Source organism: Rhinolophus ferrumequinum, chromosome 9 (assembly GCF_004115265.2).
Source record: "Rhinolophus ferrumequinum isolate MPI-CBG mRhiFer1 chromosome 9, mRhiFer1_v1.p, whole genome shotgun sequence".
Lineage (NCBI taxonomy): Eukaryota > Metazoa > Chordata > Mammalia > Chiroptera > Rhinolophidae > Rhinolophus > Rhinolophus ferrumequinum.
Genome location: NC_046292.1, coordinates 7,883,451 through 7,903,935, shown reverse-complemented (window position 1 = coordinate 7,903,935; position 20,485 = coordinate 7,883,451). Strand labels below are relative to the sequence as shown.

General features: G+C 55.1%; 3 protein-coding genes across 8 annotated transcripts in view; 1 reads left to right on the top strand and 2 right to left on the bottom strand.

Annotated features, from left to right (window-relative positions):
• DRAXIN (dorsal inhibitory axon guidance protein) overlaps positions 1-8,138 on the bottom strand; it is a 34,080-nt gene extending 25,942 nt beyond the window's left edge. The window contains exon 1 of one of the 2 annotated variants that reach the window (XM_033114453.1): positions 8,015-8,138. The gene's annotated coding sequence lies outside the window, so the exon portion shown is untranslated. Of the gene's footprint in view, positions 1-472; positions 561-8,014 lie in introns of those variants that run through there. The other variant, XM_033114452.1, reaches the window with a different exon arrangement.
• Positions 691-13,297, top strand: MAD2L2 (mitotic arrest deficient 2 like 2). 3 transcript variants are annotated; one of them, XM_033114460.1, is made up of 9 exons: positions 691-902; positions 8,778-8,829; positions 8,924-9,042; positions 10,245-10,316; positions 10,756-10,856; positions 11,628-11,722; positions 12,046-12,119; positions 12,624-12,716; positions 12,958-13,297. In XM_033114460.1, the coding sequence occupies exons 2-9, from the start codon at positions 8,790-8,792 to the stop codon at positions 12,997-12,999; spliced, it is 636 nt and encodes a 211-aa protein (XP_032970351.1). In that variant the 5' UTR covers positions 691-902; positions 8,778-8,789; the 3' UTR covers positions 13,000-13,297. The 3 variants fall into 3 exon arrangements, with proteins under 3 accessions (XP_032970351.1, XP_032970348.1, XP_032970350.1); XM_033114457.1 differs by lacking the exon at positions 691-902 and adding an exon at positions 8,180-8,350; XM_033114459.1 differs by lacking the exon at positions 691-902 and adding an exon at positions 8,390-8,584.
• A 120-nt stretch (positions 13,298-13,417) lies between these two features.
• LOC117027036 (F-box only protein 6) lies at positions 13,418-20,088 on the bottom strand. Of its 3 annotated transcripts, none has more exons than XM_033114454.1 (6): positions 19,995-20,088; positions 17,704-17,996; positions 15,749-15,875; positions 15,124-15,219; positions 14,094-14,229; positions 13,418-13,869 (listed from the first exon to the last, which is right to left on the bottom strand). In XM_033114454.1, the coding sequence occupies exons 2-6, from the start codon at positions 17,963-17,965 to the stop codon at positions 13,687-13,689; spliced, it is 804 nt and encodes a 267-aa protein (XP_032970345.1). In that variant the 5' UTR covers positions 17,966-17,996; positions 19,995-20,088; the 3' UTR covers positions 13,418-13,686. The 3 variants fall into 3 exon arrangements, with proteins under 3 accessions (XP_032970345.1, XP_032970346.1, XP_032970347.1); XM_033114455.1 differs by having other exon boundaries at positions 19,992-20,085; XM_033114456.1 differs by lacking the exon at positions 19,995-20,088 and adding an exon at positions 19,880-19,982.
• Positions 20,089-20,485: the final 397 nt, after the last annotated feature.

The following is a 20,485-nucleotide window of genomic DNA, read 5'->3' as shown; positions in this document are numbered from 1 at the left end:
CCCGGGCTCAGGGAGTCTTCGAAGCTTCTTCGAACGGTGGCGAACTGGGGTTCCTGGCCTGAGAGACCACCAGGAGACTCAGAGACAGAGAGACAAAGAGAACGGGTACTAGAGGGAGAAGGCCAGTGCCGAGGAGGGTAGTGGGCGAGAGCCGCGACCCCGAGAGGGCGGCGAGGGCGCGTGCGAGGCAGAGTGTCAGCGTGGAAAAGTGAGTGTCCGGCGAACGGTGCGCGGACGAGGGGCCGGGAGCAGAGCCAGGAGCCGAGGGGAGAGGCGGCGAGGAGCCGAAGAGGCGGACGGACGGACGGGTTCGAGGGCCGGTAGGTCAGGGAAGAACGCAGCATCCTCACCTCCAGCCTAAGTCCCCCGCGCTCTCCGCCACTGAGCGCGCCAGGTAGCCCACCTTTGTCCTGGCGCGCAGCCAGGTGAGGCGGGAGGGCGGGGCCGGGGGCGGACCAAGGCCTGGTCTTACCTGTCCGGTCGGCGGGGCGGGGACCGAGGGGCTCCGGGCCGAGCGCCTGCGGAAGCCGAACGCAGCCGAGGGCCGAGCAGCGAACACGGGACTGCGCGGTGAGGTGCGCGGCGGCAGGAGGATGTGCCCAGGCTGCGCCGGGATGGAGGGAAGGGGGCGGGGGCGGGCGGGGAAGGGGGCGGGAGCGCGGGGAGGGGCAGCGGGGAGCGGGCTCGGCGGCCCCCCGCCGAGGGGCAGCCCCGGGCCGGCCCGGGCCCCGCGCGCTCCCGGCCCGCGCGCCCTGGCCAGCTGGACTCGGCGTTCCGGGCTCGCTCCCCAGAGGCCTAGCCGCCGCCGCCGCGAGGGCGCGGGGCAGACAAAGGAGGCAGACAAAGGCGGGCGCAGCCGGGCAGCCGTGCGGGCATCGGGCGAGGCGGGCCCACTCCTCCCGGTGCGTAAGAGCCACCTCAGCGCGGCCCGGGGCGCGTGGGACGGGCGGTGCGCGGGCAGCGGTGGCACATCTGTAGCGCCCCGCCGGGAGCGGGCGACAAAGGGACACGGCAGGGGGTCCTTGGCCGACCCCCAACAATGGATCCGAGCTGAGCGCTCAGCTGCGGCCGCGTCTGGCCGGGTAGGGCCAGGCCGGTCCCCAAAAGGATTATTCCGCCCTAGGTTGTCAAATGGGACGGAAGAAATGCCCGGTGCGAGGGAAGAGGGATGAGGCACGGCGGGGCCTTTGTAGCCTCCGAAAGTACGTGAAGTGGCGGGCGAGGTTCTAGGAGAGCTCGCTCTTGGATGTAGGGGCGTGGGGTCTTCGAACGCTACCTGGTGATATTCCGGAGCGCTGATGGCCTCACTAAGTACTCCCCCAACCCACCCCAGGAAAGGAAGCAAGACAATCCTACCCAACACACACACACACACACACAAGCAAGACAATCCTACCCAACACACACACACACACGCAAGACAATCCTACCCAACACACACACACACACACACACAAGCAAGACAATCCTACCCAACACACACACACACACACAAACACAAGCAAGACAATCCTACCCAACACACACACACACACACACACGCAAGACAATCCTACCCAACACACACAAACATTCTGTCCTCCTCTAGCCACTCCCTGTTCAAAGTCTGTCTGATGCTCCCCAGCCCGGACAAAGCCAGTGCCCCAGGCTGGCTCATCCATCACCGCGCGGGGCGCCGTGTCCTGCCGACCCTGGGAGTCCGGGAATGCTGTGTTATGGGTCCCGCGGCCCCCATAACTCACAGCGGGGTCAATGGGGCCACCGGCGCTGCAAAGATCAAAGAGCGGTGGGGCGGGACCCGGCACGCGGGAAGCCAAAGTCTTGCCTGGCGCCCAGAGCTCAATCGTGGCTTCCCTTTCGACTATTTTCTGCTTTCTCCAGAGTATGGGAAATTATGGCTCAGAGGTTTAAGAGCTCAGCTCTGCAGTCATGCTGAATGCCTGGGCTCCTCTTCTGCTGCCATTCCACAGTCTGTCTGGGCAAGTCGCTTAACCTCTCTGAGCTCATTATCATCCCTAACTCTCAGGGTTCAAGGATTAAGTGCCATGGACTGTGTAAGGAGATAATGTTCCTAAGGTTGGAACCATAGGAAACGCTCTAGAAAAATTCACTGCTATTGTTATTGTAATATCAGCCTAATGGACAGCAGAATGGATTGGTGAAGGGGCTACACTGCTTATTTACTAGAAGGTTTGAATCCTCCATCCCATAAATACCTATTGAGCACCTACTACGTGCCAGTTCTGTTCTGGGCACTGGGGCTACAGTCATGAACAACATAGGCCAGATTCCTTGCTCTGATGGAGCTTACATTCCAGTGAAGGAGACAGACAATAAGCAAGTGAACAAATACCTATAATAAATATCAGGTGGTGATTAGTGCTGTGAGAAAAAAAAAGCACATTAAGGGGAGAAAACATGGAGGGGAAAAGGTGTTTGACATAAGGTTCCCAGGAAAGGACTCTTTTGTGAGGCAGCTTTTTAGCAAAGAAAATGAGCTAATGGGCCATGTGGCTGTGACTAGTAGAGTGATGCAGGCAGAAGGAAGAGCCGGTGCAAAGGTCCTGAGGCAGGAGAGTGCTTGGTGTGTTTGAGGAAGGACAGCAAGGCTGGAGCAGAGTGAGATGAAGTCAGAGAGTGAGAGGATCATGGGAGCGTGCAAAGGCCATGGTAAGGACTTTGGCTTTTCGTCCGAGTGAGATGGGACTCATTGGAGGGTTTGGAGCAGAGCACAAACGTGATCTGACTTAGGTTTTAACACTGATTCACTTGGATTCTTTAGACTGGAGTGGGGCAAGGACAAAAGCAGGCAGACCAGATAGGAACTGTGTCAGAGAAGAGGTGATGGTGGCTGGGGGGGTCTGGGAGGGGGACAGGGGGCATGATTCTCCTTTTCAAGAATGAAGCTGTGCCTGGGCATTCACTGAACCAGAAGCAAAACCCTGGAGGCTCTGGATTGAATGCTGCTGCTGTGGCTGTTCATCAGTGGGTGATCTTTTGCTAAACTTAGACACTGTTCTCCCAGAGCAATGCAGTAGGAAAAGGCAGATGTTAGGGGAGGCCTGGACTCCTATCCCATCAGCTTATGGTGAATTTGGACCTGAATTTCCCCATCTGTAAAATGTGGTAGTTCAATGGCCAACGTGGAAACAACTATCCATCAACTGGTGAATGGATAAACCACATGGGGCGGATTCATATGATGGACTATTATTTGGCCATGAAAAGGAGTGAAGTAGCAATACACACTATAATCTGGATGAAGCTTGGAAACATTATGCTAAGACATAAAAGCCAGACATAAAAGGCCACATGTTGTACGATTGGGTTTATATGAAATGTTCAGAACAGGCAAGTCCATACAGAGAAATGGTAGATTACTGGTTGCCAGGGTTTGACGGGAGGGGAGACTAGGGAGTGACTGCTAAAGGGTTTTCCTTTTTGGAGTGATGAAAATGTTCTGGAGTTAGACAGTGGTGATTGACACACAACTTTGTGATGATACTAAAAACCACTGAATCGCACACTTCAAAAGGGTGAACTTTGTGGTTTGTGAATTATGTCTTAATAAAGCAGTTATTTTTATTTTTTTAATTTTTTTATTTTTATTATTATTATTATTATTATTATTATTTAACAGGACTTTATTGGGGAACAGTGTGTACTTCCAGGACTTTTTTTCCAAGTCAAGTTATTGTCCTTTCTTAGTTGTGGAGGGTGCAGTTCAGCTTCAAGTTGTTGTCCTTTCAGTCTTAGTTAGGAGGGCGCAGCTCAGCTCCAGGTCCAGTTGCCATTTCTAGTTGCAGGGGGCACAGCCCACATTCCAGGAGCTCAGCGGCAGCTCAGCTCAAGGTGCCGTGTTCAATCTTAGTTTCAGGGGGCGCTGCCCTCCATCCCTTGCGGGACTCGAGGAGTTAAACCGGCAACCTTGTGGTTGAGAGTCAACTGGCCCATGTGGGAATTGAACCAGCAGCCTTCGGAGTTAGGAGCACGGAGCTCTAACTGCCTGAGCCACCGGGCCGGCCCTAAAGCAGTTATTTTTAAAAAGTGGCAGTTGAGCTGGATGAAGGGTTTTTACCCTATGGTCCAGGATGACTTCAGAGGGCCTGAAAATTCCTGAAATTGTGGAAGACATTTAGTGTCTCTGTGCATTTGGTAGAGGTTCAAAGTTTAAGAAGAGATGGATGATTTGTAAGGTCTCCCTGACCAACAAGGGGTCAACAACACTGGGGAGTCAGCTGAACCCCAGGGAGGAATGGCAAGGTGGCCTCTGCCCTGGCTGAAGTGTCGGAAGCGTCCAGTATAACTGGCTAAGGTCAGGACTTTGGCTTGGGTTCAAGGTCAGCAGTGGACCCAAGGATCTGGGGCAGCTGTGCAGGTTGGACCTCACACCAGAAGCCCAGATGAGGAAAGGAACTGTCTGCAATCTCTTGCTTAGGGATCTTGGGCTGAGGATGCCTGTCCTCCTTTAGGGCACCTTGGGGGCTGCCTGCTGCTTTGGGCAATGAAAATGGGGACGGCGGAGCTAAGGATGTTTTTGATGAGGTTTTGAACAGTATGATGGCTGGTCCAGAGTGTTTGTGCTAGGGGCTTTAGATAGTGTGTGGATTTTAATATCATTGTCATAATAGCCACTAACTGAACATTTATGTGCCAGGCATTGTGCACTTTATATTTTTACAAACATTATTTCACTTACTCCTTGTTCAACCCTATGGAATTGATACTACTATTATCCCATTTTACAGGCAAGAAAACTACACACCACCACCTATAGCCCAAGCACTGAAATCAGAGGTCTTTGCTTCTTATTCAGACTGTTAGGATTCTAGTCAGGCAAGTAGCAATGAGCCACTGTCTGCCATTGTTTCATTCCTCCACTCCTTTTTTTCTTTTAATTTTTGTTGGGGAACAGTTTTTTTTTCCAGGACCCATCAGCTCCATGTCAAGTCGTTGTTTTTTTTTTTGCAATCTAGTTTTGGAGGGTGCAGCTCACTGGCCCATGTGGGAATCCAACCGGCAACCTTGGTATTATGAGCACTGCACTCCAACCACTGAGCCAACCGGCTGCCCTCATTCCTCCATTATTTCATTCACTCATTTAACACACACTGATTGAGAACCTGGATTTGGCCAGGCTCTGGGTGAGGGGCTAGACTAAAAGAATGAATGAGGCTGGGTCTCTGCTTAGGGATTGTTTCAGCTGGCTGGGTCCCTGAGCATTGGGGTATCCTTGGGATTGTCACCAGGCTATATGTGGCTGACTCTGTGGCTCCCCTCACCTTCCTGTGTTTGGTGTCCTGGGAACCTTAGGCAGGGGTGGGATCCATGATGGGGCCCGTGATCAGCCTGGTGGGTATGGGAGGGGCTTTGAAAGCATCTTCGGGGTCTGGATACTGTTGCCTGTTGTTTCTCCCAGTTCACTCACTGTGTGCTTGTTCAAAGAACCTCAGGAACGCTCTTTTGCCCACACAGGCCTTAGTCTTTGTTGGGCCTTTGTTTGCAAGACTTTCTTGCATCATGCTTTCTCTTCTTTTCAATTTAAATATTTCTTGGGAGTTATTTTCTCTCTGTCCTCATTGCAGACCCTCAGGGACATGCACCAGTTGGCAAATAAGCTCTCTCTCCTCCTAAACATCCATCCTTCCCTCCCAGACACCCTCCTACATATTGTCATTATGGTGAAAAATATGCAAATAACTTTGAAAAACTGGCTCCCAGCAAATGGGTATTCAAAAATGTAATAAATTAACCCCATAATGTAATCTGGGTCCCTGGCCCATCCATCATGCTGATGAGATTAAGATATGAAAAACCAGATGCCAAGAGCCCTCTGGATGGAAATGACAGATGAATTTTCATAGAGCTCCCCGATGGCCCCCTGCCCCTGCCCCATCGCCAGCTTCTTGGTTCCCATGGAACCTGGGGACACCAGAGGTTTAGGGAACATCTGTCCAGCCTATTTATTTCACGAATGAGGAGACGAGGCCTTTTTGGGGTTAGGTCTGTCTCCCACCTGCTTTCCTCTGTTTGTGGCTGGCTCTGAACCCAAAGCCCCAAGCCTAGGCATTTTTATCTATGGAGTTTTGACAAGGAGGGTACCCCAGTATTAAACAAAGGTTGTTGGGACCTCCATTTCCCCACTGGAAGAATGAGTGTTGGATTGTAAATTCTCCAAGCTTTCTCTGAAGTTCTTTAGCCCTGTGTGTCAGGAGATGATTGGGTGGCTGGCACTATGCCTTCTCAGGGCAGAGGGCTGGGGCTGGGGGCCCCTGGAAGGAGGGCCTGGCATGTGCCCCCATGTTGCCCACACTGTGCCCTGGAGGCCACCCCACAGGAGTAGCTGGGCTCTGAGCATCTCCACCCCAGGCCCCAATCCTAAGGGACATTTTACAAAGAAGTGCCCCCCTAAGACTGCCATTTCCTGTCACCCGTGAAAAAAGCTGCTTGAGCAGCCTTGAGAGAGAGGCACAGAAGGACCCTGGCTTTCCCCAGTAGCCAAAGCATCACAGTGATTAAATCTCAAGGAGCCAGGGGTCACCTTCTACAAGCCAGTGAGCTGCTTGGCTGACTGCTTGAAAATGGTCTTCTCCGGCATGGCGTGACGTGGGCAGGGTTCCCAAGTCTTGAGAAGAGTTGCTGTGCCCAAAATGTGCTGCCAGGTGCATCCATTCCTGAATCATCCATCTCTCTGGGTTAAGTGTTGCAGTTTTATGAAATGCAGACTTTTCTAGGGAACAGCCCAAATCGCTTGTGGCAATTCCCACACTTTCTTGGCCATCAGGGCCCCGGGGGAGCTTGTTAAAGGGCCAGTACCATGCTGTGCACCCTGACTGATTTGGTAGGTCAGGGAGGCCTGGGTTCCCAGTATTTAATGGGCTCCCCAGGGATTCTGATGCAGATTTCCAAGGACTGCTTTTGTGACCTGCTCTGCTGGCATTCCTGGCTTAATGGGCCAGGACACTTATTCCCTCCTCTGCCCCCACCCCAACGGAAATGTGTAAATGAAGGTTTGAAGGCTTCTGGGGTGAAGGGCGGTGCAAGTCTCCTACATTTCTGGCTAGACACAGATAGTCACAGATAGACGTGATTCCTAACAAGCTCTTAATGTCTTCGGAGGCTAGCGACAAGGTCCCCTGACTTCTGGTTCTGACTTGTTTCCCATAACTCACAGCAGCTTCTCTAATCTTAGTTTTACCGCCTGTAAAATAAAGGGGCTGAAAATAAGTTGAAGACCTGAAGTCAGAATAGAAGTCAGAACTGGGTTTGTATTCCAAATGTGTGGTTTTGGCAAATTAGGGAACATCTCGGAACCTGTTTCACCATCTATAACGTGGGTCTGTAAAATGGGTGCTTAGCTCCTAAGTTTAATGAGGGAATTAAAGAAATCAGTGCTTGACATAAAATAAGTGCTCAATTCATGCTAGTAATTATTTTAATATTAATATCATTATTTCCCCGGGGCCTCTCAGCCATTTCACAGTCCATGGGGACAACTCCAAAACTGTAAATATAGTGGTGGAGACACCTCTGCCCGCGCTTCCCCCAATAGTTGAGTTGTGTGACTCGGACATTTTACTTCACCCCTCTGAACCTCATTTGGCTCATCCCTAAAATGGGGACAATTATAGTAACTATCCCGTAGAATTGTTTTGAGCATTTAGTAAGATAATCCACGGACACACTTAACTCCGTGCCTGGCACATGGATGGACCTTTATAAAAACCAACTATTACGATGCATGGGCCCGGAGGCTTTATCTTCTTAGGAAGAAAGCCAGGCTGTTTAGGTTCCGGGTGGGGGTGGGGACGTCCCCGATGCACCCTTGTCCTCCCCTGTCCCCGCCCCGGAGCCGGCGGATTCGCTTTCGGTTGGGCAGCTGAGTTCGGGGACGGTGACTCCAAAGCTAGCAGTAGATGTCGCTGTCCTTAGTTCCCAGCTGTGACCTCCACCTGGCCCTCACCAGCAACACGTACCCACCCCCGTACCGCGACTCCTAAAGAGAGAGAAATACCTCGGGGAGGAAGATTCGTGGCGATCTGATGTGGAGACTAAGGGTTTTTTTCCTCGCGCCCATCCAACACTGAAAGGCAGCGCGGCGCCGTCTCAGCCCACTCCGACCCAGGGATCTCCAGCGCCTAGGCCAGGCCCCGCCCCTCCCAAACCCCGCTGGGGGGGGCGTGTGGGAGTGGGCGTGGCCTGAGAGCGGGCGCTAGGACCCGCCGCAGCGCGGCGGACGTCACCAGAACAGCGCCCTGGCCGCGCGGGTTGAGCTGGAGGAGCAAGCGGTTGGGTTGGTGGTTCCTGGCGCCGGGGCCGGGCCCCGAGCCCGGAACCGAGGCCAGAGCCGGTACCAGGGGAGGAGAGTGGCGGGGTTCCCTTCGGGGAGGGATCTAGCCAGGCAGGGGGTGGAGTCTTATTCCAGCCTAGTTTCTCTTCCCGCGTGTGCCGCTTTACGCTCCGGCCCTGCACATCCAGCTGTTCCCTCTGCGGCCCTTTTTGCCCGCCCAGCTCTGGCCTTTCCTGCCCCCAGCCCCTCCCGAGACAACGGGCGAGGGGGCCAGTGGACAAAAACCTCATCGAGGTGCAGATGATGCCCCTGAGCGATGAGGCCAACGTGGGGGGGTCCTTCCCAGCTCCGATGCTTCTGTGTGCGGGGGTGGGGCGGTCCTGCCTCGATGCCCCTCGCAGGCGGAGTGGAGGGCCTGTGGAGGCGGGAGGGCCCAGCTGCTGCCTAGGCTTTTGGAACTATCCCCCAGTACTGTCCCACCCCTTAGGTGGCGTGAAGGATGACCACGCTCACGCGACAGGACCTCAACTTTGGCCAAGGTAGGGAGGCTGGACCTGCCAACCCGGGGTGGGGGGCGAGGGAGGGCTGTGCTGGCCGGCTTGCGTGAGCGCACCGGGCTCTGCCCCCTCGCAGTGGTGGCGGACGTGCTCTGCGAGTTCCTGGAGGTGGCCGTACACCTAATCCTCTACGTGCGCGAGGTCTACCCGGTGGGCATCTTCCAGAAGCGTAAGAAGTACAACGTGCCCGTCCAGGTGAGCCCTACAGCCCTGCTGGGGCCACTCCCACGTCAGAGCCGGTAGAGAGTGGATTTCTTTGCCCCCACTCCCCCCACTCAGGTTCAAGTCAGTTGTTTCTCAGTCTAGTTGTAGGGCACAGCTCCCTGGCCCATGCTGATGTTATGAGCCTTGCGCTCCTCCCCAGGCTGAGGCAGTCGGTAGCCAGTCATTGGTCGGCTGCTCACAGCCCCTCACGGCAGCTCTCTCCGGCTGCCGGCCACTCATGATGGCCACCAGCAGAGTGGATTTTTTTAACTCGCCTCCACCTTCAGGCCCACCCCCTCATTCATTCTCCAGCGGCCTGGCCTTGCCTTCCAGGTGCTGGCAGCTGCTGACAGCTTGACAGTCTCCTACCCCTCACTGCAGTGGCTCCTTCCATCCCTTCTGAACTGGGAGTTTCCCTCCATAAGTTACCAACCAGTCCCTCCATCAGTTGTCCTCTGGGTCACGGCTATATTTTAAAAGATGCTAGTGAATGGTTGGTTTGGGGAGAGGATTCCTGTAAACCTCAGGCACCTTTGCTTTGCCCTCATTTACCCTCATTATAGATTAAAAAGCAGACAAAACCATAAGCTACTCTATCCGCAGTCTCTAGAAGTGCCTGCCCCTTGGAAGGCACTCAATAAACATTAGAATGACTGAATACCAGGAGGTGGTGGAAGCTTAAAGGATGTACAGGGGGAAAAAGAAACAGCACTTACTGAGCACCCACTGTGTACTAGGTACTTAACTCACTTAATCCTCACTTTTTTGAGAACTTCACAGACGAGGTTTATTAAAGCTCAGTGAAGTAATTTGCCTGCGACCACACAGCTCTTAGTTCCAGATTCTTAACTTTTGAAAATTGATTAAATTTCTGGGTCCCTTCTCCGGAAAAATGCCCATATGCCCAATTGCACACAATTTAGGGACTTCTCAGACTCTGGAGGAGCCCATGGACCCCACAGTAGGAACCCCAAATCTATATTAAGTGCCAATGTTGAGACTGAATTCTTCTAACTTCTCCCTGCCTGTGGACAATTCCGAGTTCTTAGCACCATGATGGGAAGGGCGAGCCCTTAGGGAAACTCTGGACCTCTCTCTGGAGGCAGACTTGGCCTTGGGCTCCTGGAGGGGGTGTCAGGTGGTTTCCCCATTGGTGCTGTGGGCCTCACTAGCCATCATGGCGTTGTGTGCAGATGTCCTGCCACCCAGAGCTGAACCAGTATATCCAGGACACGCTGCACTGTGTGAAGCCACTCCTGGAGAAGGTGAGGGCACCAGGCCTCCAATATGGGACGGGGTGATGTTGAGACCATGCAGGGACCATGACTCGAATACCCAGAAGCCTATTCCCTGCACCCTGGAGAACACCTCAGTTCTGGATTCTTCTCACATCTGGTTTTCTCTTCCCCATCTCCAAGTTCTGTCTGGGCTTGGCCCCTCAGGGTTTCCTCCTCCTATCTTGTCCTGCTCTCCGAGAGGTCCAGGACCCTCCCGGGCAGGCATTCTCTGCCCTCAGCCTGTACCCCTCCTGTCTTGGGGTATCTCCTTGAACCTTTTCAGACCTCTCTCTGGGCTCTCAGAGACCCTCACTCAGCCTAGAGGCTGACCAGGGCTGTGAATGCTCCCTTTCCCATCCTTGGGCAGGGAGGGGGCAGGGCTGGGGGGGAGGAGTGGTTCTGGAGAAGGGGATTCCTGTCCTTGCAGAATGATGTGGAGAAAGTGGTGGTGGTAATTTTGGACAAAGAGCACCGCCCAGTGGAGAAATTCGTCTTTGAAATCACCCAGCCCCCGCTGCTGTCCATCAGGTGAGTTGTCCAGCTGCTAACTGGTGTGCGGTCCGTAGTAATACCCTGACCTGCACCCCTTTAAAGCAGCTCCTGAGTACCTCGGTAAAGGTCTGACAGGAGAAATGCAAGGTGTGCCAACCTATCAGGGCCATCAGTTAGTGGCTGAGTCACAGCTGGCCGCCAGGTGGTCTCTGTGGACACCACGCAGGTTACACAGAGAGCCTCCTAGCCTCCTGTGTCACACCTGCAAACCACAGACAGCACTGGTGAATGGCTAGACCCAACCTCACCTTATAGATGGAGAAACCAAGGTCCAGAAACATGTCATCCAAATGGTAGCACAGCCAGGACAGATTCAGTGTCCTGGCTTCCCGGTCAGGGGTGCAATCCAGTCAATTAGAAGTTGACCTTGGGCAGGTGTGTTGGCTAGTCTGCTGCTGGCTTCCTGTGGTGAGGTCAGGGCAATAGAATCTGTCCCCACTTGTCGTGTGGCCTTGGACAAATCCTTTCCCTTCTGGCTTGGGGTCTTGGTTCTCAGACTGGGAGCCGTAGCACATTAGAACCACCTACAGGGTCTACCTACACCCCTTTTCCCCCATCCTAACTTAGTCTGGGATGGGGCCCTGCATTGTTTTTAAACTCCCCGGAGGGGGGAGGGTTACGATGTAGACAAGATAGGTAGCTGGGCCCTTAAGAAGCCAGCCCTCAGAAGCACCTTCCAGGATTGATTGCCTGCTGGTGAGAAGGGTGCGCCAGTGTGATGGGAGACCCTCCTCCTCTCCTTCCCAGCTCAGACTCCCTGCTGTCTCATGTGGAACAGCTTCTCCGAGCCTTCATCCTGAAGATCAGTGTGTGTGATGCTGTCCTGGACCACAACCCCCCAGGTGTGCTCCCCCCTCCCCCCCTCCCTGGGTGTTTCCATGGCTACCTTGGGTTGGTCTGTGTTTTCAAGCTCCTGTTTGGCTGTCCCGAGCCTCGTCTCTTCCTTCCTGCCTTTTAGAACCCCTCTGAAAGTTCACCTCCTTCAGGAAGCTTCCCTGATTCACTTCACCCTGGCTTCAGTCTCCCTGTTGACTGTGTTTTGCCTTAGCATTTGGTTTCCACTCTGCTCTGGGGGGCTGCCAAACCAGCTAGAGAGGTGGGAAGGCACTGTACCCAGGGGCAGGCATGGTGTGGTCCAGCCTGGACCAAACTCTGGCTTCCTCAGGCTGTACCTTCACAGTCTTGGTGCACACAAGGGAAGCCGCCACCCGAAACATGGAGAAGATCCAGGTCATCAAGGTGAGATGAGACTGGTCTGGGGGGGGGGGGCGGGCAGGGAGACAGCTGGGAGGCTCTGAAAGCCAGACCTCCAGTTTTGAGCGGGCAGGGCTGCTACCCCTGGCCAGTGTACTCACACGTTGCTTATGGCAGTACCTGGCACCCAGTAGGTTCTCGTTGTGTGTTAAGTATGTGGCCACATACCTGCCATTGCTCCACCTGGGCACTCAGCCCTGAGACGCAGGTGGGGCCACATGCTGGGGCTGCCAGCACCGGAGGGTTCTCTAGGGAGGGGGTCCTTGACCACTAGTTTCAGAATCTGTGCTTGGGGCTTGTTAAATCACTTAGGGTGCCAGCCCAGCTCTGACCTACAGACTTGGCCTGCCTAGTGGAAGAGCCTGGGAATCTGTACTTCCCTCGTGATTCTGATGCTCCTCAAAGCTCTGGAAGGGGACGGGGAGGGGGAACCTGAGAGCAGGTCAGGTTCCAGCCGCTTTTCATCTCCTCACTTGATTTCCTTCCTAGGACTTCCCCTGGATCCTGGCAGATGAGCAGGATGTCCACATGCATGACCCCCGGCTGATACCCCTAAAAACCATGACGTCGGACATATTAAAGGTGAGCTGCATGGGGACCGGGTAAGCTTGATTCAGGGTTTGCTGAGGCCTTGCCAGAGAGCTTGTGGACAAGGCAAGGGGGAAACGACCAAGGAATGCCTGGCTAAGGCTCCTCCCACCTCTCCCCTTTTCCTTAATGCCTGGCTGTGGCCATGCAACCACACCCTGTCAGGGGCTCGTGGGGCCCCCTTACAGGTGCCCTGACTGTTCACCTGACATGGTTGTTTGTTCCTGTCCATTAGATGCAGCTGTACGTGGAAGAACGAGCTCATAAAAGCAGCTGAGGGTGTATGCTCCCCATGGATGCCACAATTTTTGGACTTTGGGGGCCCCCAGCCTAGGGGAGTGTTGCAGGGCCACCCTGATTCCAAGTGCTCTTATTGCCACTGTGTATGGACCGCCCACCCTCCAGCCCGGGGCTGCTCAGGTCTGGTTGTCTTCATGGAGTAATTCTCCCCAGGAGGGAGGAAGGGTGCTGGGACCTCGATTTCTCAGCCTTTTGGGGTTCAACTGGCCAACACTGTCTGTCTCAAATATCATGCTGTGAGTTGTTTCAATAAAGGGGCCCCAAGGGCTGACCTGGGCCGTCAGTAACTGGAGTGGGGGGAACAGGTGCAGCCAAATTAACCTGGGGAAGGGGCTGGTTCTCTACCAAAGTGCCAGGGACCCCCTTACGCGCCACTCCTAGACCCAACCCCAAGCTGGTTTTACTGAAAACATTTATTATGACAAAAGGTCAGCTATGTGACAGTGCATTACCACAAACTGGTAGCTTTGTCAAAGTTGGAACTGGGCAGATCTTGGGACAGGGGCTATCACTGCCCACTGTAGGCTCAGCTCTTGCCTGGAGGGGACCTTTGGCTCTAGGCTAACCCAGACAGAGGACGGAGGAATGGCTGTCAGATGACAGACTGTCAGAAAGGCTGGTAGAAATGATGTGGAGAGGGCAAGTGGGCAGCTGCCTCCTGCCCCTACGTGGTCTCAGGCTGCGTGGTGGAGGGCGCTGCGTTCCTGGTCATCTTAGGACTGATGACGATGCTGCTGTTGGTGACACGGGGCCCGTACCAGCCTGCCCAGTACTGAGTGTCTTTGCCCCCGTGCTGGAAGAGGACATAGCGGACGCCTGGAGGGTAATCCGAGAAGGTGTGGGAGACCTGGAGGGAGGGGAGAGGAGGTGACCACCAGGACGGGGGAGGGGAGGAGATGGGGTGACCACTCACGTGGAGAAGAAAGGGAAGGAGCTGGGTCCTGCAGGGGAGAGCTGCCCAGGCCAGAAGGCAGGCGGGAGAGCTGGGGCATTCTGGGCCCTGGGACTACCCGTTGCCTGCCATGCTGGCCCTGGGAGAAGTGGGTGCCATGCAAGCAGGTGAGGCCTCACCTCTGTCCACCTAGCATCGCTCCACTGTTCGATGGTCACAGGTGGGGGCTCGAAGGAGGCCAGGACGATGTAGTCGGCTGAGAGCAGCTGTACTCGGATGGTGTAGATGCAGCCACAGTCTGCTCTGGCAGCAAACCTGGGGGAGGGGGAGGCGCAAGACTATGTGTCCCAATAGGGTGGCCCTGGAGGTAGGTGGGCAGGCACGCAGCAGGCCTCCAAACTGGAGCTCCGAGTTTCATTTTCCTGCCCTGCCCACGAGGCCCACCTGTGCCCCCAAGTAAACAGTCTATTTGTGCTGGGCCTGTCACCCCATCTGAGAAAAGGGGCAACCCTTTTGGGTAGCTCTGAAGATGTCACCTTAAAAAGCAAAAGGCTCTCTACAAAGGCCAGGGCTGTCAGCGCTGTGTCACCTGTACATTACAATGGACCAGGCTGTGGATTCAATGGAGATTGAAGGGGTGTGACCTGTGTGGTGGGGACCGGCAGAGCTCTCCCTCTGCTCAGCCATGCTGCCCCCTGCCCGCAGCTCTGCACACCCCTCAAACCCCACCTCTCCACCCTCAGAGTGGTGGTCCCGGGGCCTGGCTAGAACTGGGGTCCTGCTTCTGTGGTGGGCCAAGGCAGAGCCTGGCACAGCTCTGCACAGAGGGGAGCTTGAGCAAGATGTGGGATGAATAGTGAAAAGCGGCAGGGGAGGCAGAGAAGAAGGCATGTGAGCATCTGGGAGGTTCAGGAAGGCTGGGTCTTGGCTGTCTCTTGCTCCAGTGCCTTTTCGTGACAACTCATCTGTAGGCCTCAGTCTGCCCATCTGTAAACTGGGGTTAACATCTGCTGACACAGGGTGGTGGGGAGGCAGGGAGGGTGGTACTGGTTGAGTGCTGAGTCTGTCAGCAGGGAGTGGGGCTGGGTTGGCCTGGCTGTCCTTGCTCTAGGACACTGCTGGGCAGAGTAGGCACTTCTCCCCAGGGATTCTCAGGAAGACAAGAGGGAAGGATGCAGAGGGTGGGACTCGGGCCATGGCCCCACTCACCAGTCTGTGACTGTGATGTCAGGCCGGACCGTGTCCATTAGCTCCTTCCAGTAGCCCTCAGCTTTGAGGTCTACCAGCTGGGACTTGAGGCATGACCTGGGGAGCAGGAGGAAAGGCTTGCATTCCCAGGCCTGCTCTGCATGGCCTGGACCCAGGCAGGTGGCTCAGGGGACCCAGCAGTTTCCCCTGACCGCCTTAGGACAGCCACTGGCTGGTGGGAACTCTGGCTCCTACCTCAGTGCAGGCCCATGAGAAACAGGCAGGGAGTTGGATCCCCATGAGACTGGGCAGCATCTGATCCCTGTCCATAGGCCCAGTCCCCTGCGGCCCCACGGAGGGCACCCCTGTGAACTCCCGTTCCTAGATTAGGAACAGCCTGTAGACAACCCTCTCTTACCTCTCTTACCCTAACTGCCCCAGGCACTCCCAGCCTCCTTACGTGGATCTCCACCCCCACTGCCTATAAACCCGGCCACTGTTTATTCCTGCTCCCGGAAGCAGTAGATTCTGAGCTGGTTTTGGAACATCAGCTCCCTGAAGCTTCACAGAGAAGTCCTGACATAGGCGTGGGATTTGCAAAAAGTGTCCCTGCCGCCCCCTGCCTGCTTGGTTCAGTTTGTCTTACTCAAAGGATGTGACAAAGTACTTCTTGACTCTTGGGTCTGGAAAACTTGTCCCATGGTCTCCAGGGATGCTCTCCACCTTCCAGCGGTGCCCACCATTGGAGTCAATTCGCCAGGACATCATATTCTCTAGGAAAAACAAATCGAGGTGAACTCCCTGTGCAAACGTATAGGCTGGTCCTGGGAGGGAGGGGGAAAGGCTCATGCTCAGATCTCAAGCACCCCAGCTGCGCTTGGAGTGCCCCTACAAAGCCCCCTTCTTCCAACACGTTCCCACCTGTCCCCACCATATCAGCTCTGATCTGGGACCTTCGCCCTCCTACTTTGGCCCTAACTAACATGACTCCTAACGAAGCTGGGAAAAGTATTACCAGAAATCCTAAACCAACCTTCCCTTCCTTTTGTGCTGTGGGGGTGGGGGACGGGGCTCTGGGAAGTACCCCCGGTTCAGTTCTCTGAGGAGTAAATCATGAAGGGCCTATGATGCTAGTTGTGCTCCTAATGGCTAAGGTGCGTTTCTCCCAAGGCGGACTGTTTATTTGAAGACTGACATCCTAACTATGTAACAGATCTGGGTACCAGAGACCGATTTAGTTTGTTAATGGTTCATGGGAAGCTCTGCCCAGGGTGGGAGGGATAGCAACTGGGAGAATGGACACCCTCTGGGTTGGTGGTGGGATAGTAACTCCGTATTCATGGGAGGATCCCCACCAGGTTGGCTCAGCAGGTTCTGGTCTCCCCCTTCAGACTGAGCTGGGAGGACCTTAGAAAACAGCAGTGTTTCTCGCCAAGACCTTCCAGAACAATCACCAGGGGTGCTTTTCCAAATTACTCCCTTGCTCCCTCTACAAGGAGCCCTTACCTATTCCCCAGGTGCCCGGGGTCCCCCAGTAGAGAACCGGAGGAGTAATACAGAAAACCAGGAGCTGCGCTGCACCGAGTACAGGCCCAAGGGGAGGTCCGAGCAAGGCTGGGGTAACCACTGCTGGGCCCAGGGCCCAGTGCAAGGCAAGGCTGCAGGTTGGCTCTGTAGGGCTGTGTGAGCTGAGCTGGCGGCCCGGCTGGGCAGTGCTGAGTGGAATCTGGGGGAGGTGGAGGGATTGAGTGTCTGGAGCGCTGTCTGGGGCCTCCGAGGGGCAGAGGGCCTTTGGCAGCTGGGCAGTTCTGGGTCTTCGGGGAAGACACTCATCTTGGGGCCTAACGCTCCCACAAATGGAGCCAACCCTACTTATTTGGCCACCTCCCAGAATCCACGTGAGGACAGAGAAAGAAAACAGACACAAAAGGGATTCTAAGCGTATAAACTATGCCTCTTAATTGCTGCTGTAACCCCAACAGGAAGCATGGGGCCTGGTACATGGGTGCTAAATGAAGGGAAAAAAACCCCTGGCAAATACATGAGAACATTTTAGGCTAAATCATGTTATGTGATTGCAGTCCCCTCTCAATCATTTTCTTCATCTGGATAATGGGGATGCTGGGAGGAAAATTACATCTGGGAAGACCTCAGACTAGTGCCTGGCACAGAGGAAGCCCGCCATAAACATTAGGCAGCTTGGACTGAACTAAAGGGGGGAAGGTGGATCTGCAGTTCAGTCCTTCAGGAAACGTTTCTCGAGCACCTGCTATGTGAAGGCATGGTTGTGGACACTGTAGAGTGGCACGCAAGATCCATTAGGCCTCTGGAACTTGACGTTTGGCAGAGAAAAAAACGAGATAAATAAGGTAATTACAGGTTATGAAAAGTGCTATGAAGAAACTAAATGGGGGTGGCACGACAGAGGTAGGGAGCACTGTTTTTAGATGGAGCAGGGCAGGTCTCTGCACTGAGATCCCAAGAATGAGGAGGAACCAAGGGAGCATGGTGGATGTTAGGGTTGGAGAGAACACTCCAGGTAGTGTGGGAACAGCAAGTGCAAAGGTCCTGAGGTTCTGGAAAGTGAGGGGAGCAGCCCACCTTCAGCACATGGGTTGCGTAAGAGGTTCCTGCGCAAGCTGCACAGAAAGAAGAAGATCTTCCAGTCGGCCACAGGCTCATCCCAGTCTTCCGTGATGAAGCCCTCCCGCAGGCATTTGCGCTTCCAGAGGGTCGCGACATCAATGAGGTCGCGCCAGAGGCTGCAGACAGGGCGGTAGCGCAGCAGTTGGCAGGCAGGCACATGCGTGAATACCTCCAGCAGGATGTTCTCAGGTAGTTCATTGATGCTGAGCAGAGCCATGGCTGGGGTGGGGTGAGGTGCACACACAGGTCTGTGGGGGGCAAGAGTGGTTATGAGCCCTGACCAAGGAGGTGGACCCCTCAGATTCCCAGGGACCTGGTCCAGGGACTCCTAATCCAGCTGCTTCTGTAAACCAAGGGGTGAGTTAGGGAACATTTGAGCACCCTTCCAGTACATAGCAGGCCCTCATCACATGGAGTGGTCGCATGTCACACATATTTGAAAGAGTGCAATAAAAGTATTAAAATCTTTAGGGACTAATTTTTTCAAGGGCTGTCCCCTGCCACAAAAAAATAACTGCTTAATTTTAACTTTATTGGGCCTGGTGAACAATAACATTTTGCCAAGACCACGCTGTTGTCTGCAAGCTCTGGAAGGGTTTGCAGTGGTATTTCAGTGCTGTGAATTCACTGCTATAAAATCTTTGACACCCCCAGACTATGTCACAATTTCATTAAGTGGGGGGGCTAGTGCTGAGGATCCTACTTCCTCTCCCCAAATGGTTTACTTTGGCCTGGAAGGCAGATGTGATAAAACACTCCAGTGAGGAGCCCCGCCCCCTCCCAGTTCTGGGGTGAGTGTCAAGCTAGAGCCCCCTGTGAAATGCCCAGAAATGGAAAAGCAGATAGAGGGCCCGCGAGCAAGACTGCCTGGGTTTGAATCCTGGCCTGCAGTGACTGGCTGGGAAGGGGGGGGGAAGGGGGTGATAACTGCCGACCTCAGAAGGGCTGGGACAGCTGAGTTAGTACAAGTAAAGCATTTAGCACTAACACTTCTATCATTAGAGCAAAACCAAAACCAAAACCAAAACCAAACCAACAGTCATAGAGCTAGCTGCCCCAAGAACACCGTCCTCCCTCTACATCTGAATTGCACAAGGGTTTTGGAGAATCTACAGCGCCACCACCCACTGAGGCCTGAATCTTGCTTGGGGGGGTTCCGGTAATCTAGATCACTAAGCAGATCCCCCAAGTGGGTGGGGGAGCGAGGGAATATTCTTCTGCCTCATATAGAGGCACTGGGAAGAAAACTTCGCATTTTCTATAGAGACTGGACTAAGCAGTTCAGTCTTCTCAAAACTCCTGTCTGGGGGTGGAAATGAGGGTGGGCACACACTCGGGCCCCTGCCCAGGTCGGAGCATTTTAGCACGGCAGAGAAAAAACAAACATACATAAGGCACTTGTCCGTTGTGCGACATACTATGATGGAAAAAAAACTGTTGTGGCTAGGTCTTCCGATTTTTCAGGAGGAATTCTAAACATTTTTTAAAAATATGAAACCTGTCAATTTTTAAACGTTGGCAACTTCTAAAAACACTCTTTAGGCAAAAGTCGCTGGGCTGAGGTAGGTACCAAGAGCTCCTCACGCGGGTCTTTGGCTCTGGTCGCCTGTTAATCACCTCCCTCCACCCTTAGTTTCCGTCTTCCGTGGGCCTAGCGTGAAGCCTGACTGCGCGGGGTGGGGGTGCGGGCGGGCGTGACGCCCATCCTCGGGCGTCTGGGGTGGAAACCTCCACGCCAGCCTTAAGAAGCCACCTCGCACTTATTGGGCTTCCCAAGTGCCGGGCCCAGAGTCACGCGTCGGTCTTTTCCCCGTCAAACCCCGCCCCCACCAACGACCCCCTCAAAGCGCTGTTACTGTGCCCATTTCTGAAAAGCAGAAGCTGAGTAGTGGGAAAGTCAGGCGCCTTCCCCAAGCCACGAGAGCGTGCCTGGAGGTCCCAGATCGACCCCCCGGCAGGGGTGTCGCCTGGGAGATGTGGCTGCGGTGGTCGAGGACGCCGAGCCTGTTTTCGGGCGGCTCGCCGGCCAGGCCCGGAGTCCGAGTGAGGGCTGGGCGGCGCGGGATTCCACGCAGCCCTTGCCCCGCCCCACCCAGGACCCCACCCTGCGGTCCCAGGAGCCCCAGCTTGCCCGAGGCAGCGTCGGCGGGTTCGGTCATTGCCCCAGGTGTCCCCTCCCCGCTCCTGCGGAGCTAGACACTCAGTCCCTCCCGCGCTCGGCGACTCCCCCGCCTGCCCACCACGACCTGGCCGTGGGGCGCAGCGCCCCAGCGGGATCGGAGCTCTGCGTCACCCAGGAGTCTGCGGTCTCCGCGGCGCCGTCCGCTCTCGCCCCGCCCCGCCCCGCCCCGCCCCGCGCCCGCGTCACGCGCCGCGCTCGGCCCGCCCCTGCGGCCCGGCGGACGGCGAGCTCGGCCTCGCGGGGCCAACGCCGGGGTCGCCTCCCAGCCGAAGGAACAGGAGCTTGGGAACCGTAGGCCCCGGGCCGCGCTACGGGAACCCCGAGACCTCTTTTCCTGAGTCTCTCAGTCCTCCCCCACCAGGCGGTCGGCGGATCAGCAGCCGGAACCCATCTCGTCCCTCTGCTGCTTCCTCCCACCTCCTGGGAAGCCCGAGGCTGCTTCTAACCAACTCCCATGCCCCCACCCCCTGCACCTGCGCGGGCCACTTCTCAGACCTCATACGTAACCTGTTTGTTCCCTAGATGAGGAAGGGAGATAGGACCACTTCCCCTCCT

Excerpts from the sequence above, each read along its gene's own strand:
- LOC117027036 (XM_033114454.1), bottom strand. The coding sequence starts at position 17,965 with ATGGCTCTGCTCAGCATCAATGAACTACCTGAGAACATCCTGCTGGAG. Across the intron at positions 15,220-15,748 it reads TACTTTGTCACATCCTTTGA|GTCATGCCTCAAGTCCCAGC; the intron begins GTAAGACAAACT and ends CCTGCTCCCCAG. Across the intron at positions 13,870-14,093 it reads GCGATGCTAGGTGGACAGAG|GTCTCCCACACCTTCTCGGA; the intron begins GTGAGGCCTCAC and ends CCCTCCCTCCAG.
- MAD2L2 (XM_033114460.1), top strand. The coding sequence starts at position 8,790 with ATGACCACGCTCACGCGACAGGACCTCAACTTTGGCCAAG. Across the intron at positions 12,120-12,623 it reads AGAAGATCCAGGTCATCAAG|GACTTCCCCTGGATCCTGGC; the intron begins GTGAGATGAGAC and ends TTTCCTTCCTAG. Across the intron at positions 12,717-12,957 it reads TGACGTCGGACATATTAAAG|ATGCAGCTGTACGTGGAAGA; the intron begins GTGAGCTGCATG and ends CCTGTCCATTAG.